Source organism: Gadus chalcogrammus, chromosome 22 (genome assembly GCF_026213295.1).
Source record: "Gadus chalcogrammus isolate NIFS_2021 chromosome 22, NIFS_Gcha_1.0, whole genome shotgun sequence".
NCBI classification, from domain to species: Eukaryota; Metazoa; Chordata; class Actinopteri; order Gadiformes; family Gadidae; genus Gadus; species Gadus chalcogrammus.
In genome coordinates, this window is record NC_079433.1 from 8107792 (window position 1) to 8125291 (window position 17500).

General features: G+C 51.2%; 2 protein-coding genes across 2 annotated transcripts in view; both read right to left on the minus strand.

The window, feature by feature from the left end:
- Positions 1 to 6038, minus strand: part of LOC130375943 (endothelin-2-like) — a 6932-nt gene extending 894 nt beyond the window's left edge. The window contains exons 1-4 of the mRNA XM_056583115.1: positions 6008 to 6038; positions 1893 to 1936; positions 998 to 1157; positions 650 to 769 (exon numbers count right to left, since the gene is read on the minus strand). Of these exons, the coding sequence (XP_056439090.1) occupies positions 650 to 769; positions 998 to 1157; positions 1893 to 1902 (290 nt within the window). The 5' untranslated portion in view covers positions 1903 to 1936; positions 6008 to 6038. The remainder of the gene's footprint in view (positions 1 to 649; positions 770 to 997; positions 1158 to 1892; positions 1937 to 6007) is intronic.
- A 1410-nt stretch (positions 6039 to 7448) lies between these two features.
- Positions 7449 to 17500, minus strand: part of LOC130376239 (transcription factor HIVEP3-like) — a 10872-nt gene continuing 820 nt past the window's right edge. The window contains exons 2-9 of the mRNA XM_056583461.1: positions 16690 to 16983; positions 13390 to 16623; positions 13027 to 13347; positions 12265 to 12449; positions 10707 to 10750; positions 10325 to 10402; positions 8664 to 9283; positions 7449 to 7955 (exon numbers count right to left, since the gene is read on the minus strand). Of these exons, the coding sequence (XP_056439436.1) occupies positions 7449 to 7955; positions 8664 to 9283; positions 10325 to 10402; positions 10707 to 10750; positions 12265 to 12449; positions 13027 to 13347; positions 13390 to 16623; positions 16690 to 16983 (5283 nt within the window). The remainder of the gene's footprint in view (positions 7956 to 8663; positions 9284 to 10324; positions 10403 to 10706; positions 10751 to 12264; positions 12450 to 13026; positions 13348 to 13389; positions 16624 to 16689; positions 16984 to 17500) is intronic.

The following is a 17500-nucleotide window of genomic DNA, read 5'->3' on the forward strand; positions in this document are numbered from 1 at the left end:
TGTGGGAGGGGAACAGAAACCAGTGGTAAGAAAAGGCCAACATTTCTTGGAAATCCTTCAAAGATACATGCAGTCAATGTACAGAGTACTGGGTTGACTTGAATTGATCTAGTCTTTTGATGAATCAGTTTTGTTTTTACTACCGTGGCCTCGGTGCTGAAATTTCCACTATCTTTAAGCAATCTAGAAAGGAATCACCTCGGATAAACTCATATCGCCTAGTGACTAATCACCTTGCGTCAAAACTACCCCGAACACTAACTGATGAACACAAACACGCATTCCTTTTACAAGAAGAAGAAACATTAAAATAGCATGCTGGTATAAACATGTGACTGACACATCTAGGAGCGTCCAAGGAATGTGCAGGTTTTGTTCAATGTTCACGTACTGCCCTCATAAGCAGGAATAGGTAAGCCCATCTCTGATGGTATCTCCTCCAAAGCGCGCCTTCAAATGATGGCCTCTCTGATTTGTCTGTTGAAACGCAACCGGCTCTTCACGCATGACCGCCGCTGGCCCTGAGACACATGGGCTACACTGTTTCGATTAGCATCTGGATGCTAATCGAGGCTACATACAGACAGTACAACTAATAAACACTATCTCCCAGGAGGATTAAAGCCGAGGAAGGGTGGGAGATTCTCACCTGTGGTGGCAGAAGCTGGAGCAGGTCGTGTCGGCCCGTCCTTGGGCACACTCACAGCGTGAGGCCGAGCGACGGCGGCGGCGGGACAGGTGACTGCCAAGGCCGTACGGGACCATTTTACTGGGGAGGAAAAAAAATATTTGTTATACTTTTTTTTTTTCCTCTATTTTTTTAAAACTGCGCAGTAATTGCAACGTGTGTAGACTACGTCGTGTTGAATTTGTTTAAATCGTATCGGCCTAATAAGGCATGTGTCAATATAAAACGTCGATATGTAACATTGAATTTGGCTGATTCATAACGTAGGTGTTCCCGAAGGAGGTGGCTGAGGGAGGTTTAGGTTCTCACCTCGGGGTGTTGATCCAGATAATGTCCAGGTGGCAGAAGTAGATGCACTCTTTGTCCAGCCAACTGTTGCACGAGCAGCGCTTTGTCCTGACGCGGTGGGGCGGCGGGGGCGCGCTCTGGGTCGGTGACTCCGAAGGCTCTGATAAGGGGAGTCCGAGACCTGGAGACAAACACAAAAGGGCCCGGAGATTAAAAAGTGCAAAGTAATGTCCGAAGCGTGTGGTCAAAACGTGGCGGGTCATGGCTTGTCAGTGTCCCCAGGAGTGATTGTGAGTACGCAAATCGGTGTGGCTCACTGAAATTGTAATCTCAAGCGATCATCGCAAATAGGGATTCGGAATCTGTGCCAAGTCAAACAAGGACTTGCAAAGCTGGCAAATATTCTGATTATATTGCTTCTTAATCAATTAATGTTCCCAGTGGAAATGAGGTTGGCAGGGCAACATTGTTGATACGTTCAGGGATGTACTGGAATGCTGCAGGTTACACCTACTCCTTTGAGCAGAAGGCTATTTGGAATAAACTAATTATATATATTTATATATATATTTAAACTATTTTAAATTCCGTAAACGGAATTTAAAAGGTACATGTTTGCATAACCATGTTAAGTAAAAAATCACTGTGTAGCCTAACTATTTCAATGCAGAATCACTTTTATACATTTTATCAAGTAATCTTAATAATCACTAAATACTCCATATTCAGGCTAGTTTTTAGGCTCTTTGTATTACAACTGCATTTCTTGAAGCAGAAAGTATAGCCTACATTATATTTAACCTACACATAAAATGTATAATACTTTATTTTTGATTTGACATTATATCATATGGACAATGAAGAACCATAATCGAATGCACCAATACAAAATAAACAACCCATTAGAGTAACTCACCGTCTTGCATGAGGACGAAGAACAGCACCAGGGCCAGCACATCCCTGCACACAGACGAAGTCATCACTCGGGTCATCTTCGTTATCCGCTCTCTTACTAAAGTACACTTTGCACAAGTTGTCCCGAATGGCCTTATTTAGGTTTTAATCCTCAGGGTTTGTATTAGCGACAGACACCAGTGGATCCCAGTGAGAGAGCGAGAGAGCAAGAGAGAGAGAGAGAGAGAGAGAGTCCCAGTTGTGGTGTGGTCAGGCAGTTCTTGTTATACAGAGGCAGCAGGTGCGTTCGGCTTTTGCCTCCCTGCCTCGACCCCAGCTCTATTTAAACACCTCCAATGTCTCCGCCCCTCTGAGCAGTCTGGCCCCGCCCTCAACAGTATCTCCTCACCTCCGTTCCTTTACAAGGCTGTGTGCTGCTGTTTCCCGCTCCCTGCATTCCTCAGCGTGTGTGTGTGTGTGTGTGTGTGTGTGTGTGTGTGTGTGTGTGTGTGTGTGTGTGTGTGTGTGTGTGTGTGTGTGTCGCGTCAGGCCAGAGGAAGTGTGTCTGTCTGCAGGAATACGGAGCCGGAGGAATCCCCTGGAGAGACAGTGGATCGGTCCATCCTGGAACCCCAGTTGAGTTTAAAGAGCTCTTATTTTATAGACACATGGATGTGCATGTAGTTATTTCCTATGTTGCACCCCTCACCCCTTCCCTGTAGGAAGGGATCTCTCTGTCTGCACTCCTCAAGTCTTCTTTGATCATTAAAAGGAGTTTTTGCTTGCCCGGGGGGGGTGGGGGGGGGGCCCTTTCAGTATCTCACTGTGATGAAGGGTTGTTTACATACAGTAACTTGATGTGTGTTGGCTATCATGACACACGCACGTGCGCTCACACACACACAAACACCAGACACACCCACACACCTCACACACACACACACACACACACACACACACACACACACACACACACACACACACACACACACACACACACACACACACACACACACACACACACACACACACACACACACACACATTCCTAATCTCTTAACAGTGTTCAGACAGACGTAGTGTGCGATTTATCTTTTGTAAATGGAAATCCTGACCAGCCAGGGGGGCTGGACCACCTACACAGTTCACCAGAATGACACACACACACACACACACACACACACACACACACACACACACACACACACACACACACACACACACACACACACACACACACACACACACACACACACACACACACACACACACACACACACACTAATGGAGAGTCTGGGGTGGAATCTTGTGTCCAGGGGTGCGTCCATCAGTCTCTATCAGTTGGGGGAAAGATACAGGGAACAATGGACACGTCCACAGGCCCGAACTCACCCAGTGCAAACCATCATACAAGCTGGATATATTAAAAAGGGGAAATGGGGTTTGAGGATCGGTGTCATTGTGTGAAGCTCGGACCCTAACAGCCACCAACACTGAGCCGTCAGGGCCCTGCTCTTTTGAATACAAGATATTAATTAATTATACCTATGCATGCATACATTTGCTGACGATAAAGTACAGTGTTATCCCGGGTTCTGCCGTCATCGCTGACAAAATAAACAGATCTGGGGACTCCTACACAGGAAACACTGTGTTGTGAGAGGAAAGAAGAGGGGGGGGAAACTGGCTGGCTGTGTGTGTGTGTGTGTGTGTGTGTGTGTGTGTGTGTGTGTGTGTGTGTGTGTGTGTGTGTGTGTGTGTGTGTGTGTGTGGAGGGAAATGGCCAAATGATGTCACCCTGATTGAAATGGCAAGTATTTCTCTGACCCCTCATGACAAGGAAAATATTTGTGTGTGTGAAGTTTTGGACCAGTGGCAGGCTGGGGGGAGAGGGGGGGGGGGGCAGCACAATCACCCTCCATAGCATTTTCAAACAACAATTTAGGGATTCACACGTCACTCATACACTCTAGACTAGACTACAAGGGAACAGCTGGTGGAGGTTAATAAAAGCCGGTATAGCGCCATAATGGGGAACCCTTGACCGGGAAATGCAGACAAGGACTTTGAAATCAAACAACTTGTCTCGGTGTGGAACTTAACCCAGCGAGAGGAAGTCAGTACAAGTGAGCCCTGGTGAAACCATTAAGGCACCAAACTAAATGGATCTCAGGGAAAATCATGTTTCATGAGTCAGACAGGCGAACACTCATTGACAGATATCTCGTCGTGTCCCTTTAAGACGCAGCTTGAATATCAACGCCGTCCGCCTTTTTTCCCTCTAGGGCCTTTCTGGACAGCGTCAGAGGACGGTGAGGCGACAGCCACGGCCGTGAAAAATGTGCCCTTATCCAGGTCCTCTTCCGGATGGCAGAAAGTATGGAGAAGGAATGTGTTTGGATGTGTGTGTGTGTGTGTGTGTGTGTGTGTGTGTGTGTGTGTGTGTGTGTGTGTGTGTGTGTGTGTGTGTGTGTGTGTGTGTGTGTGTGTGTGTGTGTGTGTGTGTGTGGGGGTCTGTGTGTGTGTGGAGGCATTCCCTGGTATGCAGACGTAGATACGAGCAGACACAATAACCTAGTGATCTTTGAAACAATGCTTCCTTTACAAAGAAGGAAACGTGTGTTGACCTATGGGATAACATGTGTAGGATATGTCCCCCCCCCCCCTTGCACAGTCTGCTGTTGTAAACCCCATCTCGGAAAACTACACAAAATCAACCCACAGACTTCATTATATCATACATTTACAATAATATATTATGACAATAATACATTTGCCAGAAGAAGAGAAAAAATATATTGACGTTGGTACAGTAAGGATATTTATAGAACCGAGTCCCAAGCACTAACAATCGTTAGGTTAACCCATTCCCCATATACAACAATCTTAGCTAGAATAATGTGCTACACAATGCTAAGTACTATTTTTAAGTGTGAGGATGTACAGATACAATATGTGAGAACATTAAGTGCCTTGAAGAGGTGAGTCTTGAGTAATTTGCGGAAGCTGGTGAGCGACTCTGCGGTCCTGACATTGGCCGGGGGCTAGTTCCACCACTGCCGTGCTAAAACAGAGAAGAGTTGTTACTTTGATGATCGGCTTTTGCTTGCTCCTAGCGGTGGCGGTACCAGACGTCCAGCTGAGGTAGCTGAGCGGAGCGGTTGATGTGGGGTGTGTCTGATTAACATTTGGAGATAGTCAGGGGCAGACGTTTGCTGACGTTCTTATGACTTTTTCTCAAGAAGTGAGGCATGGGAAATAGTGGCCCTTATGACCTTCAGACTCTGGTTTAATTAAATCACATTCACAAGTGCACTCATCTTTTGAGTTGGAGCACTACGCTGAAGGGGAAAAAAGAACTTCCAACATCTCAATATTCTAAATCAAAAGGTTATTTGGTTCTCTTTTACTAAAATGGATATGTATATATATAAATAAATTCATGACATAATTCATAATGAGGAATTGTGTGTACGTACAATTTATGTTTACACTTCTAAAGGTCCTCATCACCTGGAACAACCATTTGTTAAGAAATGTAACTTTCTTTATGGTTTGTAACAACTGCCCGCCACTATTTAAGAGACAGTATCAACATTTTTCTTTGATGGCAGTTACTACTGGGATTAATTGTGACATGGGTCAAATTGACAGCGTTAAGTGCCCATATATGGAAAGGGGATTCAATTTGCAAATGCCCATTGAAGTGTGACTTGACACTATCCCCCACCGTTAGACACCAACCAGTCAGGAATGTGGCAAAACAAATAACTAGAACATGAATAACGCCATAACTGTCCCCTGCGTAGAGGAATGTGTCGCCCTGATTTCCAATTCGTCAAACATTGATAACAACAGGAAGAGAGGTTTCTAGGCGTTTGGAAGAGACGGATAACGCCCCCCTGCTCCCGCTCGCTACTATACCCACACCGGTATATGTTTGGGCTGCCATAGTAACAAACCCATTTCAATCTGCCCACTTCAAAGTCCAACAATTTGTGCCCATAAATGATCATGTTCAAACAATGTGGACATGACCCACTATCTGTGTGCCCACAGTTACAGATGGAGACTTTTTTAGACTGGAATGATCGTATTTTCGAGTTAAACAGTCTACGAGGATGCCAAAACACTTACCTGACACGGGTCTGTGAGCCATGGACCTCTGAGCCCGCTGTCTGTCAGATGACGTAATGTACAAACTAAGTTTCAATAATAGTTGCCGAAAGTCATCTAGCGGTAGCACACGACACAAGTCTTAGGAGGAAACAAAGAAAGCTTTTCTTCTTGAAATCATTTTATGACTTATCACATCGGAAGACACGTGTTCTATAGGCCTATATAATTTCCTAGTAAGCAATAGTATATCTCCACAAAAATAAGTATCAATAGACAAGCCCATCTATATTTGGACAGTTTATCCACATATCTAACTATATATGCTTTTATACGACCACAGGGTGGAGCTATTTTTCACATGATACACTAACAAAAAATCCTTAGCCTGCCTCAAGTACCAACATGGCCCCCTGACCGCCTGGTCTCTAATTGGATTGTTTCATTCGCCAGTTTGTGGTGACCTAATCCACTGCACTGCAAGGGGATTGAGGTTCACCCCCCCCCCCCCCCACCCCAATAGATTGCATTCAATTGTTATTCTCAAAGGCTGAGACAGAAATGGAAGCACAAATCAATGAAAATGACAGTTTTATTATAAATCTGTAAAAATGAAAAGTTTAATGGCAAACATGAACATGACAATTGGGTGATTGTATCATTTATAAAAGCAACAACACAAAAAATACACGTGTCTGTAGAAAAAACAGCTACTGCGTATATAAAGCAAGTGTCCTCTTTGACAACGACTTATGTGTCAGTGCACCCTAGGAGTATATTCATCAGAGATCTTCATTTCATAAAGCGTTTAAAGGAGATGATTAGATCCTGTGCTTTGGAAAAAAAACAGAGACAAACGAAAGAACAAATAGATTAGATAAAAACAAATAAAAAAAATGTTAAATAAAAATAACACAACCACGTAGAATGACTTTAGAAAAAAACACAATCTTTACAGGAATTGCACTTTAAAAATACTGGTCCATGTGAATAAATATTTGCAGTACCTTTCCATATAACTCTCGCTCGTACAGTACTTTAACACAGCAACTGTATATTATAGCTGTCGAAAAGTGGGCTAACTAGGGCGGAAAAAAGGCCAACACAAAACTGAACTGTCTTATCGTTTCTCCAGCTGCTTCTGTTCAAAGTACAAGATTGCATAATAGCACGTCAATAAATTAACACCAATGACATCAAGAGGATAAAAAAAAGATTTACAAAACATACTGCATATTCAACATAGTGTCTATATATATATATATATATTCATATATATAGATAGATATATAATTCATATAATAACATCATCGCATCATTCCAAAGCTGTACATAAGTGCTCTTTCTCTTCTTCCTCCGACTCAAAGCTGGACAGCCAATGAACGACTGCGTCTCCAGCCTCCATTTCTGTCTCTTTTGCCCCGCCCCTTTTAAAAGGCCCCTCCCCCCTCTCCCGCCTGCATCAGAGCGGTGTCTCGCCAGCGGGCGTCGGCTGCTCTTCCTGCTCGGTCTCTGGGGGGACACGCCTCTTCGCCACGTGTCTCACCCCCCCGCGGGTCAGGGGGCCCGCTCCCGGGTCGCGCCACGGCCCCGGCGGTTTCCTTCCTCCCTGGCCCCGGCCCCCCTCGCACGCCCCTCGCCCGTCGCCGCGCGAGGGGCTCGGGCCCGCCTCCTCTTCTTGCTCCTCCTCCTCCTCCTGCTCCAGCCGCCCTCTCAGCGGGGACGGGCCCCCGGCGCCGGGGCCGCACGCGGGGCGGTACGGAGGGGCCCGTCTAGGCTGGATCATGTGGATCCCCCCGATGGCGATGGTCCGGCCGGGGGGGGTCCCGGCGGCCGGCTGCTGGGAGTGGAGGGGCAGGTGGCTCAGGAGCCCCGGGGGCGAGCGCGGAGGGGGGGGCAGCGGGTCCGGGCGGAGGGTCCGGGCGGTCAGTGGGAGGACGGGGGTCTGGAGCGGAGCCCGCGTCGCCTCCTATAAACACATCAAGAACACAACATGGTTATGAGTTGTTTGCTACAACAGCTACAAAGTTAGCTTGTTGCTTCCACGGATCGACACGCAGATAAGGCAACACGTTGTGCTCTAAAACGGTCGTGTTATGCTGTTGATTCTGCTCTCAGGGTTTCACACTTGCTGCAGTCACAACAGGGGCCTCTTCAGGTGTCGACGCCGTTGTGTATTCCCTTTATTAGAGTCCGCTGAGACGTTCCCAGAGGCTACTTTTGGAGTTGCGGTTTCTTGGTTGTTAATGATAGGCCGGGACAACATTTTATCACCACTGCCCAGAACTAAAACAACACGTTTGCACCTATTTGGGATGTCTCTGGGATTATTTTAAGGTTTTGGAGGGTGGCCTGGATTTGAACAGTTTAAAAGAACATAGTGGCTGTTCTCTCTCCCCTAAAAGGATGTTCCTAAAAAAAACCTCAGGTGTTAGCCTATCTATATTTGTTTCCAATGTTGACCCGTTGGGATGTAAATGTGCCACACACGCTTACTCAAACCCAGAGAGCCGAGCCATCCAGTCATGCAATCGGCGAATGCAAAATTAGATTTAGTAAATTGTATGTTATGTGTACAAAACTAATGAAATAAAAACAACAAACACCCTGGTTTCGCAGCAGGCGTGCCCGCCGTGGCGCCGTGTGTTCCCTGAGGGCGGCGCTGTAAGTCACCCACCTGTGTGTTGGTTCCAATCCCCGCGGCGGCTCCCAGTCTCGGTGGGGGGGGGGTCGGAGCCGAGCTACCCGCCTTGGGAGCAGAACTCAGGCTCTGAACGCCGCAGGGCAAAGCCCCCCCGACCGGGGACAGGTGGATCTGAAGGCCGGGGGAGGAGCTGGGGGAGGCGGCGGGGGCGGGGCCGGGGACGGGGGGCGGGGAATGGGGCCGGGGGAGACCGGGCGGTGACCGGGTGCGAGCCAGGGCCCCTGTCGCCGGGGCCACCGTCGCCGGGTGGCGGTCAGGAGACGGGCTGGAGGTCCGCGGCGGGGGGGTCTCGGGCGGCGGGGGGGTCCTCAGGGAGAGCTGCCGACGGGCGAACAGGGCCCGCCTGGAGCCGGCCGAGGGGGTCCGTGGGGGCGACCCGCCGGCCCCGCCTCCGGGCTCTCCCGCGTTCTGATTGGTGGGAGAGGCCGGCGGAGCCCTGCGGCGGCCTTTGACCCCTGCGTCCTCGTGGGGGTCGTCCTCCTCGTTGTTGTTGTTGATGTCGGACGTGCCGCTCCGCTCCTGTGGGGGGGCCGGGGGGAACTCTGCCGGGGGCTCCTCATCGACGTGGTCAAAGGACGCGCCGTCAAAGACGCCTACGGTTCATAGGAGGACAGAAGAAGAAGTCGAGTTGGTCAAAAACACAAAGAGGAGAACAATCTTTTGTTCTTAGTTATGTTTTTGTTTATTTTTTCATTTTAAATGCTTTTATTTTATTTATTTTTTTATTCATGACAGATACAGTGAGAGTCAGACAGGAAGACACTGGAGTGAGATAGGGGAGGACAGCCAGACAATGACTGCGGGCCTGGAATCGAACCCGTACCCTAATGGTACGTGCTCTACCCGGGGAGACTCCGGGGCGCCCGAACACAATCAGATTTTATGAATACTTTCTCGGAATAATAACTAGGGCGAAAATAGTCGGGTTGTGCATTACTGGATATTACAGCGTACTTACTGATACAAACAACTGCAAGGGGAATTTAAAGTGGCAGCCTTCAGTATTAACAAAGCTTAATGAACAAAGCTAGAAGAGATAGCAGCAATTAAACGCTACCTCAGTCCTTTGATAGGCAAACATTTCAAACTGAAATAAATGAAACAACAAACAAATGATTGACTATCATAGCGGATTAGAATTCAGCCCTGAAAGACCTTCTGTTTTATTCTGAGGTAGTCTCCCTTATCGCAATTAAGATTCATATCTAAATATATATCATATTCCTTCGCCATCTAATGCAAATAAATCAATTGGGAATTACGATTAGGGATTTAGGATCAAGAAAATTAAAACGGATGAAATTGACTTTCCATTTGTGTAGTATTTCTATTCAGTTTTAAAGTCGGGTTTCTGTTTCTGTTTCTGTTTGAGTTTTTTCTGTAAACTCAGATTTAGTTTTAACTTCAGTTTAACTGTTGCTTTTCCTATATATTTTGGTGGATTACACTTTCAGTTTCAGTAAACTACAATCCCACTGTCTGAGACACGCACACACACTCAAGAAACAGCAGAAAGACAATAAGACATACAAACAGACAGACAGACAGACAAACAGACAGACATAGAGACAAACATATATATGTAAATATACAGACAGCCATTACACACTCTCACTCTCAACAAAACACGCTACCTTCATCCGTGTGGTGTGGGGGTGGGGCCTCGTTGTAATGCGTCTTCCCGGGAACCTTCGTGTGTTGCGTCAGGTTTCCTGCCGACGACAAACCAACACGCTTGTAAAAACACTGTTCACATGATTGCTCCCACAATGACAGCCAAGAGTCCTCTCTTTGCTGAGAAGATAAATACATAGACGTGATACATGCATACATAGACGTGTTCATTGAACTGTACATGTGAAATATACCTGTGTTCGTTGCTTTAGAACTGCACTTGGGCGGTCTGTGTGTGAATGTGTGTGTGTGTGTGTGTGTGTGTGTGTGTGTGTTGTGTGCATGTTTGTGTGTGTGTGTGTGCACTTGTTGGGGCTTCCCCCTCCTGTTCCTCACACTCACCCTGTCCACCGCGATCGTACACTCGGCCAGACTGCTGCCTGGATCTGTGAAAGACAACACAGCAACAACAACCACAGAGTATCAGTATGATTCTTGTCTGTAACCGGCGCTATAATCTATCCCCGCCTTACTCATCATTGTGGGGGGGGGGGGGGGGGCCGTCGCGATCAATCCCCCTGTAACCAGACCCGGGGCGTCTGCGGGCCGCGTACCACCTGTAACCAGCTCTTAGTGGCTTTGTTACCCCTGCGTGAGAACCCACAGCGCATCGATCTGTTGGGGGCAGCCCGCACTGTTGCCTGGGCGATGTCACCGGGACGGGGAGAGGACTGCACTGTAGAGGGAGGGGGCCGGCCATCCCAGGGTTGTGTGTAGGGGTGGGGAGTACACTGCTGCCATGTCTTGTTGTCCCCCCCCCCCCCCCCCCCGGGTGAGAGACTCCGGCTGAGACTCGGGGGAGATGGAGAGCCCGGGGGGAGAGTCGGGGGAGAGACGAGCATGACTCACTCGTTTCGGAGAGCTGTGTCGCGTGTCAACAAAAAGACTCAGCCCCCCCCCCCCCCCCCCCCCAGACACACACACACACGACCCACACAGATGCTACCCCTCTGCCCTTAAATCACGTCCCTCGTTCGCGCCGCTTCTCTTGTTATGCATCGTGAGCTAAAGGCCCCATAGGTCAGACGGTGAAGGCCGAGATCACAATGATGATCGCTGTCTGAACAAATTCCTAGTTCCCCCTGGCTCAGGCCGAACCACACTCTGCTGTCCAAAGCCTCAAGACGTAATCTAGGTTCCGAATTTTGCAATACTAGCATGTCCCACAACACGATACGGGATTAAAGCTTATAGATCAGGATGATCGAATGACAGCATCGTTTTGCACCACTTTCCCTCGATGACATAACGTCGGGAGGTGAACTCGGGGCACTACCGTGCTGTGGGCCTTCACTGTTGAATCCCTCTCCCTGCTCATCTGAAAGCTAACACACAATGCTTGTCTATTGGCTTTGTCAACTTCCGCTTGTGTGTAGCTCCTCGCGGTGAGGGAAAGGTAAAGCTCATCGCTACGGTACCCAGCCGCAATAGATGGGCACTTGGTTGGAGAGCGGGTCACATGACCCCGCCTTCCCCGCGGCCGGAGGGTTTCCATCATGTGACACTCTGGGACACGCCTCTGAAGTGCTTGTTGATTGTTTTTTTTCCGCTGCGATCGATTCCAGCAATCCATACGTTTGGAGTGTTTTCAGCGACAGTTATATCACAGGTTTAGACTGTTACTGAGGCGTAGGACACTCACAACAGTAAAACAAGTGCCGTCTCATGTTTATTTTAGTTCGCTTCGTTCTTGTTTTGTCCGCCATCATTTTCTGTATTCCAAGCGGGGGAATCAACTGGTTCTCTCCGACACTCCCAGTTGCTGCTTCTCACTCATGGGATTTATCCAGTTTGGATATGAACACGTTGGTGTGACACACACTCACACAAGTGCACACACACACAAACACTCACACATACAGCACACAGTACTGAATGATAAAAAGGTGTGCTTTCTTACCCTTCTCCACAGGTCCATGGCTGGGGTGGGTGTCTATATTTAGCGGCCTGGTTTGGTCCCTCCTCCTCCTCCTCTTCCTCCCGCTCCTCTTCGTCTCCTTTATCTGAGCGTCTGTCTTCTGCTGACAAGGCCTCCTCCCTGGTGCTGCTGGCGCGCTCTCTGTCGCATGACGAGCTGCTGCTGACCTGCAGGCAAACAGACAAGGCAAACTCACCCAGTCTCCTCTGGCATGGGCCCAAGGGACACAGGAATGTGTGTGTGTGTGTGTGTGTGGGGGGGGGGGTTCCCATTCAATTTGATGTCCCTTAGAGAAAGTGTATCTTTTGTTTCTCGACTCACTGCGCTACACCACTCAACCGAGGTTTTAAGCATTCGGTGAGCTAGAGTTCGCTTGTCGTTGGATTGAGACGATCAGGACACAGAATGCAACGGAAAAAGTTGAGGTGTCATATCTATGTATGATTGTCAAGTCAATGTTAAAGGTGACATATTATACCAGCAGGTGTGAGTGTGATGAGCCGTTACAAGCTGCTTTGAAAGACTGCGTCAACCAGCCTACCCAGGGGACGCAAACGCTGCTCATCCATCGGTTGTAATAGGTGGACACATGATGCCAGAGCGGCTTGTAACGGCTAATCAAACTCAGACCTGGTGGTATAATACGTCACCTTTAATTTGCATTACCTTGCCTTCTATTTGTAATCCACCCTTCCCTCTGTTTGATGTGCTGCAGTGACCGGCGGGTGATGTGTGTGTCCTTACCTCCGTGGCGACGGGCCTCTGGTGATCCTCCGCCCGGATGGGCTCCACGCTGCTGAGGCCCATTGGGCAGGTGGTGTAGATGGTGGGGCCCAGGCTCTGCTTGCACTGCAGCAGCGACAGAGCCGTCCCGCTGGACATCCCGGGGGGGTTGGGGTTGTAGCTGCCGGTGGACCAGGTGGAGTACACAGAGGGCCTGCTCTCGTCCAGCGCAAACGGGTTGGGCTTCATGTAGTTGAGGTAGCACCAGCTGTTGCTGGTGCCGGACTCCAGACTCAGGCAGGACGCGCCGATCGGTCTGGCGGTTGAACGCGCCCCGGGACGCTGCCGGTTGTCGCCCTCCTCGCTTCGACCTCCCGCGTCGACCGACGCCTTGTCCCTGACGCCCCTCTCCTCCTCCTCCTCCTCCTCCTCCTCCTGCTGCTCCTCCTTCACCCGTTTCTGCTGCTGCTGGGACTCGGGGCTGAACTCGATGCTGTTCGAAGGCGACAGCATCCGCTTGCTGCCGCCCGTGCCCGGCGGCCTCAGCAGGTCCTCGGACCAATCCGAAGCCTCCGGACCCGCGCTGCCGCGGCCACGGGGCGTAGAGGTCGAGGCGCTGGCGATGTACGGGACGATGCTGGTGGGCCGGAGGGGGGACCCCGGGGGGACGGACTGAGACTGGGTGGTGTAGATGGCGCACGCCGGGAGGAAGGTGTCCGCTTGAAGACGCACCGCCACCGACGGGGATTGGAGGGGTCTTAACAATTCGGGGTTTATGGTTATGTTTGGGGGAGAAGGGATGGGAGTCGGAAGGGGGCTTGCTTGGACCCTGTAGTACTCCCTGTTGGTGTGCGAGGGGATCTCGAGCTTCAGCCCCGTGGACATGGGGAGGTAGTGAGCCCGCGCTGCCCCGGAGAGACCCTGTGTTCCCGGGTAGTGCTGGATGCATCGAGGGGGGAGGCCCGGGGGATGTCCCGTCTGGACGGAGGAGCTCCCCTCACCGGCGGGGCCGTCAAACAGAGTGCGATCACTCCTGCCTGTCAGCTGAATATTCTGGCTGAGTTTCCACTGAGAGAAGAGCTCTCGGGCCGGTGTACCCGACACCCTGTCGTCTGATAAAGGAGACGCGACCTCTAAGGCGCCGCAATCCGCAGCCCTCGAGTTCCCGTCGGATGACGATGCGGTGCCACTGACGAGCGCTGAGAGCAGACGGGCGGACGGCGTTGTCACATCATCACCGGCGCCCTTCTCCTCCACCTCCTCCTCCGGATCTCTGACGGCGCTGTGTTTGAGGAGGAGGCACTTCCTCCTCTCTCTCCAGCCCACGGCCGAGCGCTCGGGGGAGAGGCAGCTGTAGTCGAAGGACTTGCTGCGGTTCTCGTACATCAGGGCGCCCTGTTGGGCGTCGTGGGGGGCCTGCTCCGAGGCCGACCGCCTCATCTCCCGGTGCGGGTGCACCCCGGGGACGGTCAGCGTGTGGGAGGCCCTGGACCTCCTCAGTGGCGTGGCAGAGGAGCTCACCTCCAGGTCGAGCCGGCCCGACTCCTCGAAGGACGCCGAGCGGCTGGACGCGTAGGACGCGCTGCTGTCCTGGCTGGGGCTACGTGGCGGGAGAGAGCCGGAGTCGAAGCTGGACTCCCCCGAGGACTGGGCGAGTTCCGCCAGGCGTAAGCGCTTCTTCTTGGGCGGGAGCTTCTCGATGGGGAGCTGGGCCAGGGTGGGGCTTCTCTGAGGCCACTGGAACTCCTCCTGTTTCTCGGGCTGCTTCGACGCAGGCGTGGTCCTGAAAGACGACTGGGTGTCCATGTTCGAATCCTCCGTCACCAGTATTTCAGGAACCCGGACGTTTTGTGGGTGGACTAGGTTTCGGGGCGTCGGGTCGGGCGGGTGTTGCTTGTGGGGGGGCTTCTGAAGCGCTGTGAGATGGTCCTGACGTGTCGGGGACGTGTTTGGCGGTTCTTTGCGTGTGTTCTCGGCGCACGACGTGTCCTGTTTTTCAAAGGAACTCGTGTGTTGGATCACCGAGAGGGTGTGCGGTTTGGGTCTCCGGGTGTCTTCGTGAGCTCCGGCGCTTTCCTCTCTGCATTGAGGAGGTGCTGAGATCGCATGGGAGGGGGAGGGACACGTGACCGGGGAGGAAGGGTCGTCGGATTCCAGGCTTTCTTCTTTGCGCCTTTTACGCATGGCCTGCGCACCCGGTCGAACCGAATGGATGATGACCTTGGGGTGGTCCTTTTGGTTAGCGAACGACACGCTGACGTTTCCATAGTTTTGTGCTGAACCAACACCTTGCTTGTGGGGTTTGTAACCTTCCCAGGTTTTGCACTCAGTGCCACATGCCTCAGACTTGTAGGGTTGCAGTCGCGGCGGCGTGTGGTCAGGCACCGTGGTTTTCAAGTTTTCTGGGTGAAATGTGTGAAAACTGCAATGGTCCTCTTTTGGAAGTTCAGCACCAAGTGGTATTTCGATAGCCGGCTGCCGTCGTAGCATCCCAAAGCGACGGGACGTTTGGACTTGAGAAGGCGTCCGTTGTTCAAAGGATTGACTTTGGCGAAACCTTGGGGGGCTTTTGCCTGAGGCATCTAAAGAACTCGTGGTGAATGGCATGGACTGACTCCGTAACAGAGGAGCTGGTGTTGTATGAGGAGCCAGTGGGTCTACTTTTTGAGACTGATGCTGAAATCTTTCACATGGAACACCCATAGTAATGGAGCCACTATTTTTATAGCTAGGTTCCTCACTCTTAGGGAGATCCATGATAGGCTCTTTAATATTTACACTTTTTTGGGACTCTGAGCTAGCCTTTCTGGAGAGGGAGAATCTCCTGGGTTTCACACTGTCAATCTTACTAGTGTCCACCACAGCTTCGTTGATGGTAATGAGCTTGGTGATGTGGTCAATGACCTGCTTCTTGGGCACTGTAAACGGGATGTTTTTCTCCTCTTCGCCTGACAGCTGCTGGTTTTGCTGACGAGACATCCTCTGCAGGTGTCCCAGACGTCCGTATTTACCCAGGATGATTTCGGCGTAGCTTTTGGCACTTGTGTTTGGGGGGCTGTCCTGGGTCTGCTCCGTGCTCTCAGAGCGGGAGAAGTAGCCCGACTCTGTACTGCCTCTGCTCCCCAAGAGGGAGGACGACAACCGGTCCTCAGACGAGTCCAGGGGGCCGCGTTTCCCCCTGCTGAGACGCATGGCCAGTCTCTTCTTCACCGCAAAAGAGTCGTCCATCCCTCCGGACAAATCTTTAGTCCCGTCGCTTTCGTGGCCCTTGGTGGAGGCTGTGCTGCTCTGGCGTTCCATACCGGCGGCGGATGAGGGACACTGCTTGGCCTCTTCCTCCGACTCCGTCCCCTGCTCCTCCAGAGACCGTGGCTCGGGGAAGGCCAGGCCGGCCTTTACCCGGTGTGTGTGGGACTTGCGGTGCTTGTACAGGTTGCTCTTGGTCTTGAAGGAGAAGCCGCAGGGGGCACAGGGGTACGGCCGCTCCCCGGTGTGGGAGCGGATGTGCTTCTGCAGGACGCTGGGCTTGGCGCACGCCCGTCCGCAGTAGCTGCAGACGTACTTGCCGGGCCTCGGAGGCTTGCGCTCCCGTTTGAGTTTTGGCGCTCCCTCCGGTGTCTCCTGGTCCGCCGGGACGGAACCGGTGGCAGAGCACACCGGGACTCCAGATGACGGACCGGGAACCCTGGTCACCTTTGATGTTATTTTAGTTGCTGTTGTCGTTTCTGCTGCCGCTACCGCTGTTGCTGCTGTTGTTGTCGTTGTCTTTGTCGTCGTCGTCGTCGCCTCTTCGGCATGGCTACCTTCCGTCATGGCGTCCGACTCGACACTCCGCTGCTGGTGTTTGAGACGCTTGCGCTGAGGATGCGTTCTCCGTGGCTGTTTTGTCGGGCGGGGGGCGACATGGGGCTTCTGAGGGGGCGGAGCCTGTTGCTGCCGGGGCCGCCGCGGGGACGGGGACTTGGGCTGGGAGTCTCCCTGAGGAGACTCAGGATGAGACGGATGTCCCTGACCTCCGGGCAGCTCCCCAGTCGTCAGGCCACTATGCGAGCCCTCCATAAAATGTGAGGGCAGCCTCAGGTAGACACGCGATCTGCGTCCGCCTGCGCCGGTCGACAGAGTTCAGACCGATTCATGAACCGGATGACGTGTGCGGTCGCATTCACTTCGGTCTGGTTTTTGTGTGTATTGCTGGACGGTGTAATGACATCAACAGTCAACAAGGAAAGGGAGGGCGTGGATCAAGGCAACTGTGATTCTTCATGTGTGTGAAAGTCCTTTGGTTCTCTGCCCCGGAGCGTCCCGTCATGTCGCACTCAGCCAATCAGGTCGCCACATCGTCTCCGAGCCTAGAGGAGTCTTTTACCCCAACGATGGCATCTGTAAAAAAGAAAGAATATCATGTTAACGGATTCAGCTGATTAAAAAAGACGCTAATTTCGCCCACAACCATAGATAACCTCTTGAGCATAAGCAACACAATTCCTTCATTCTG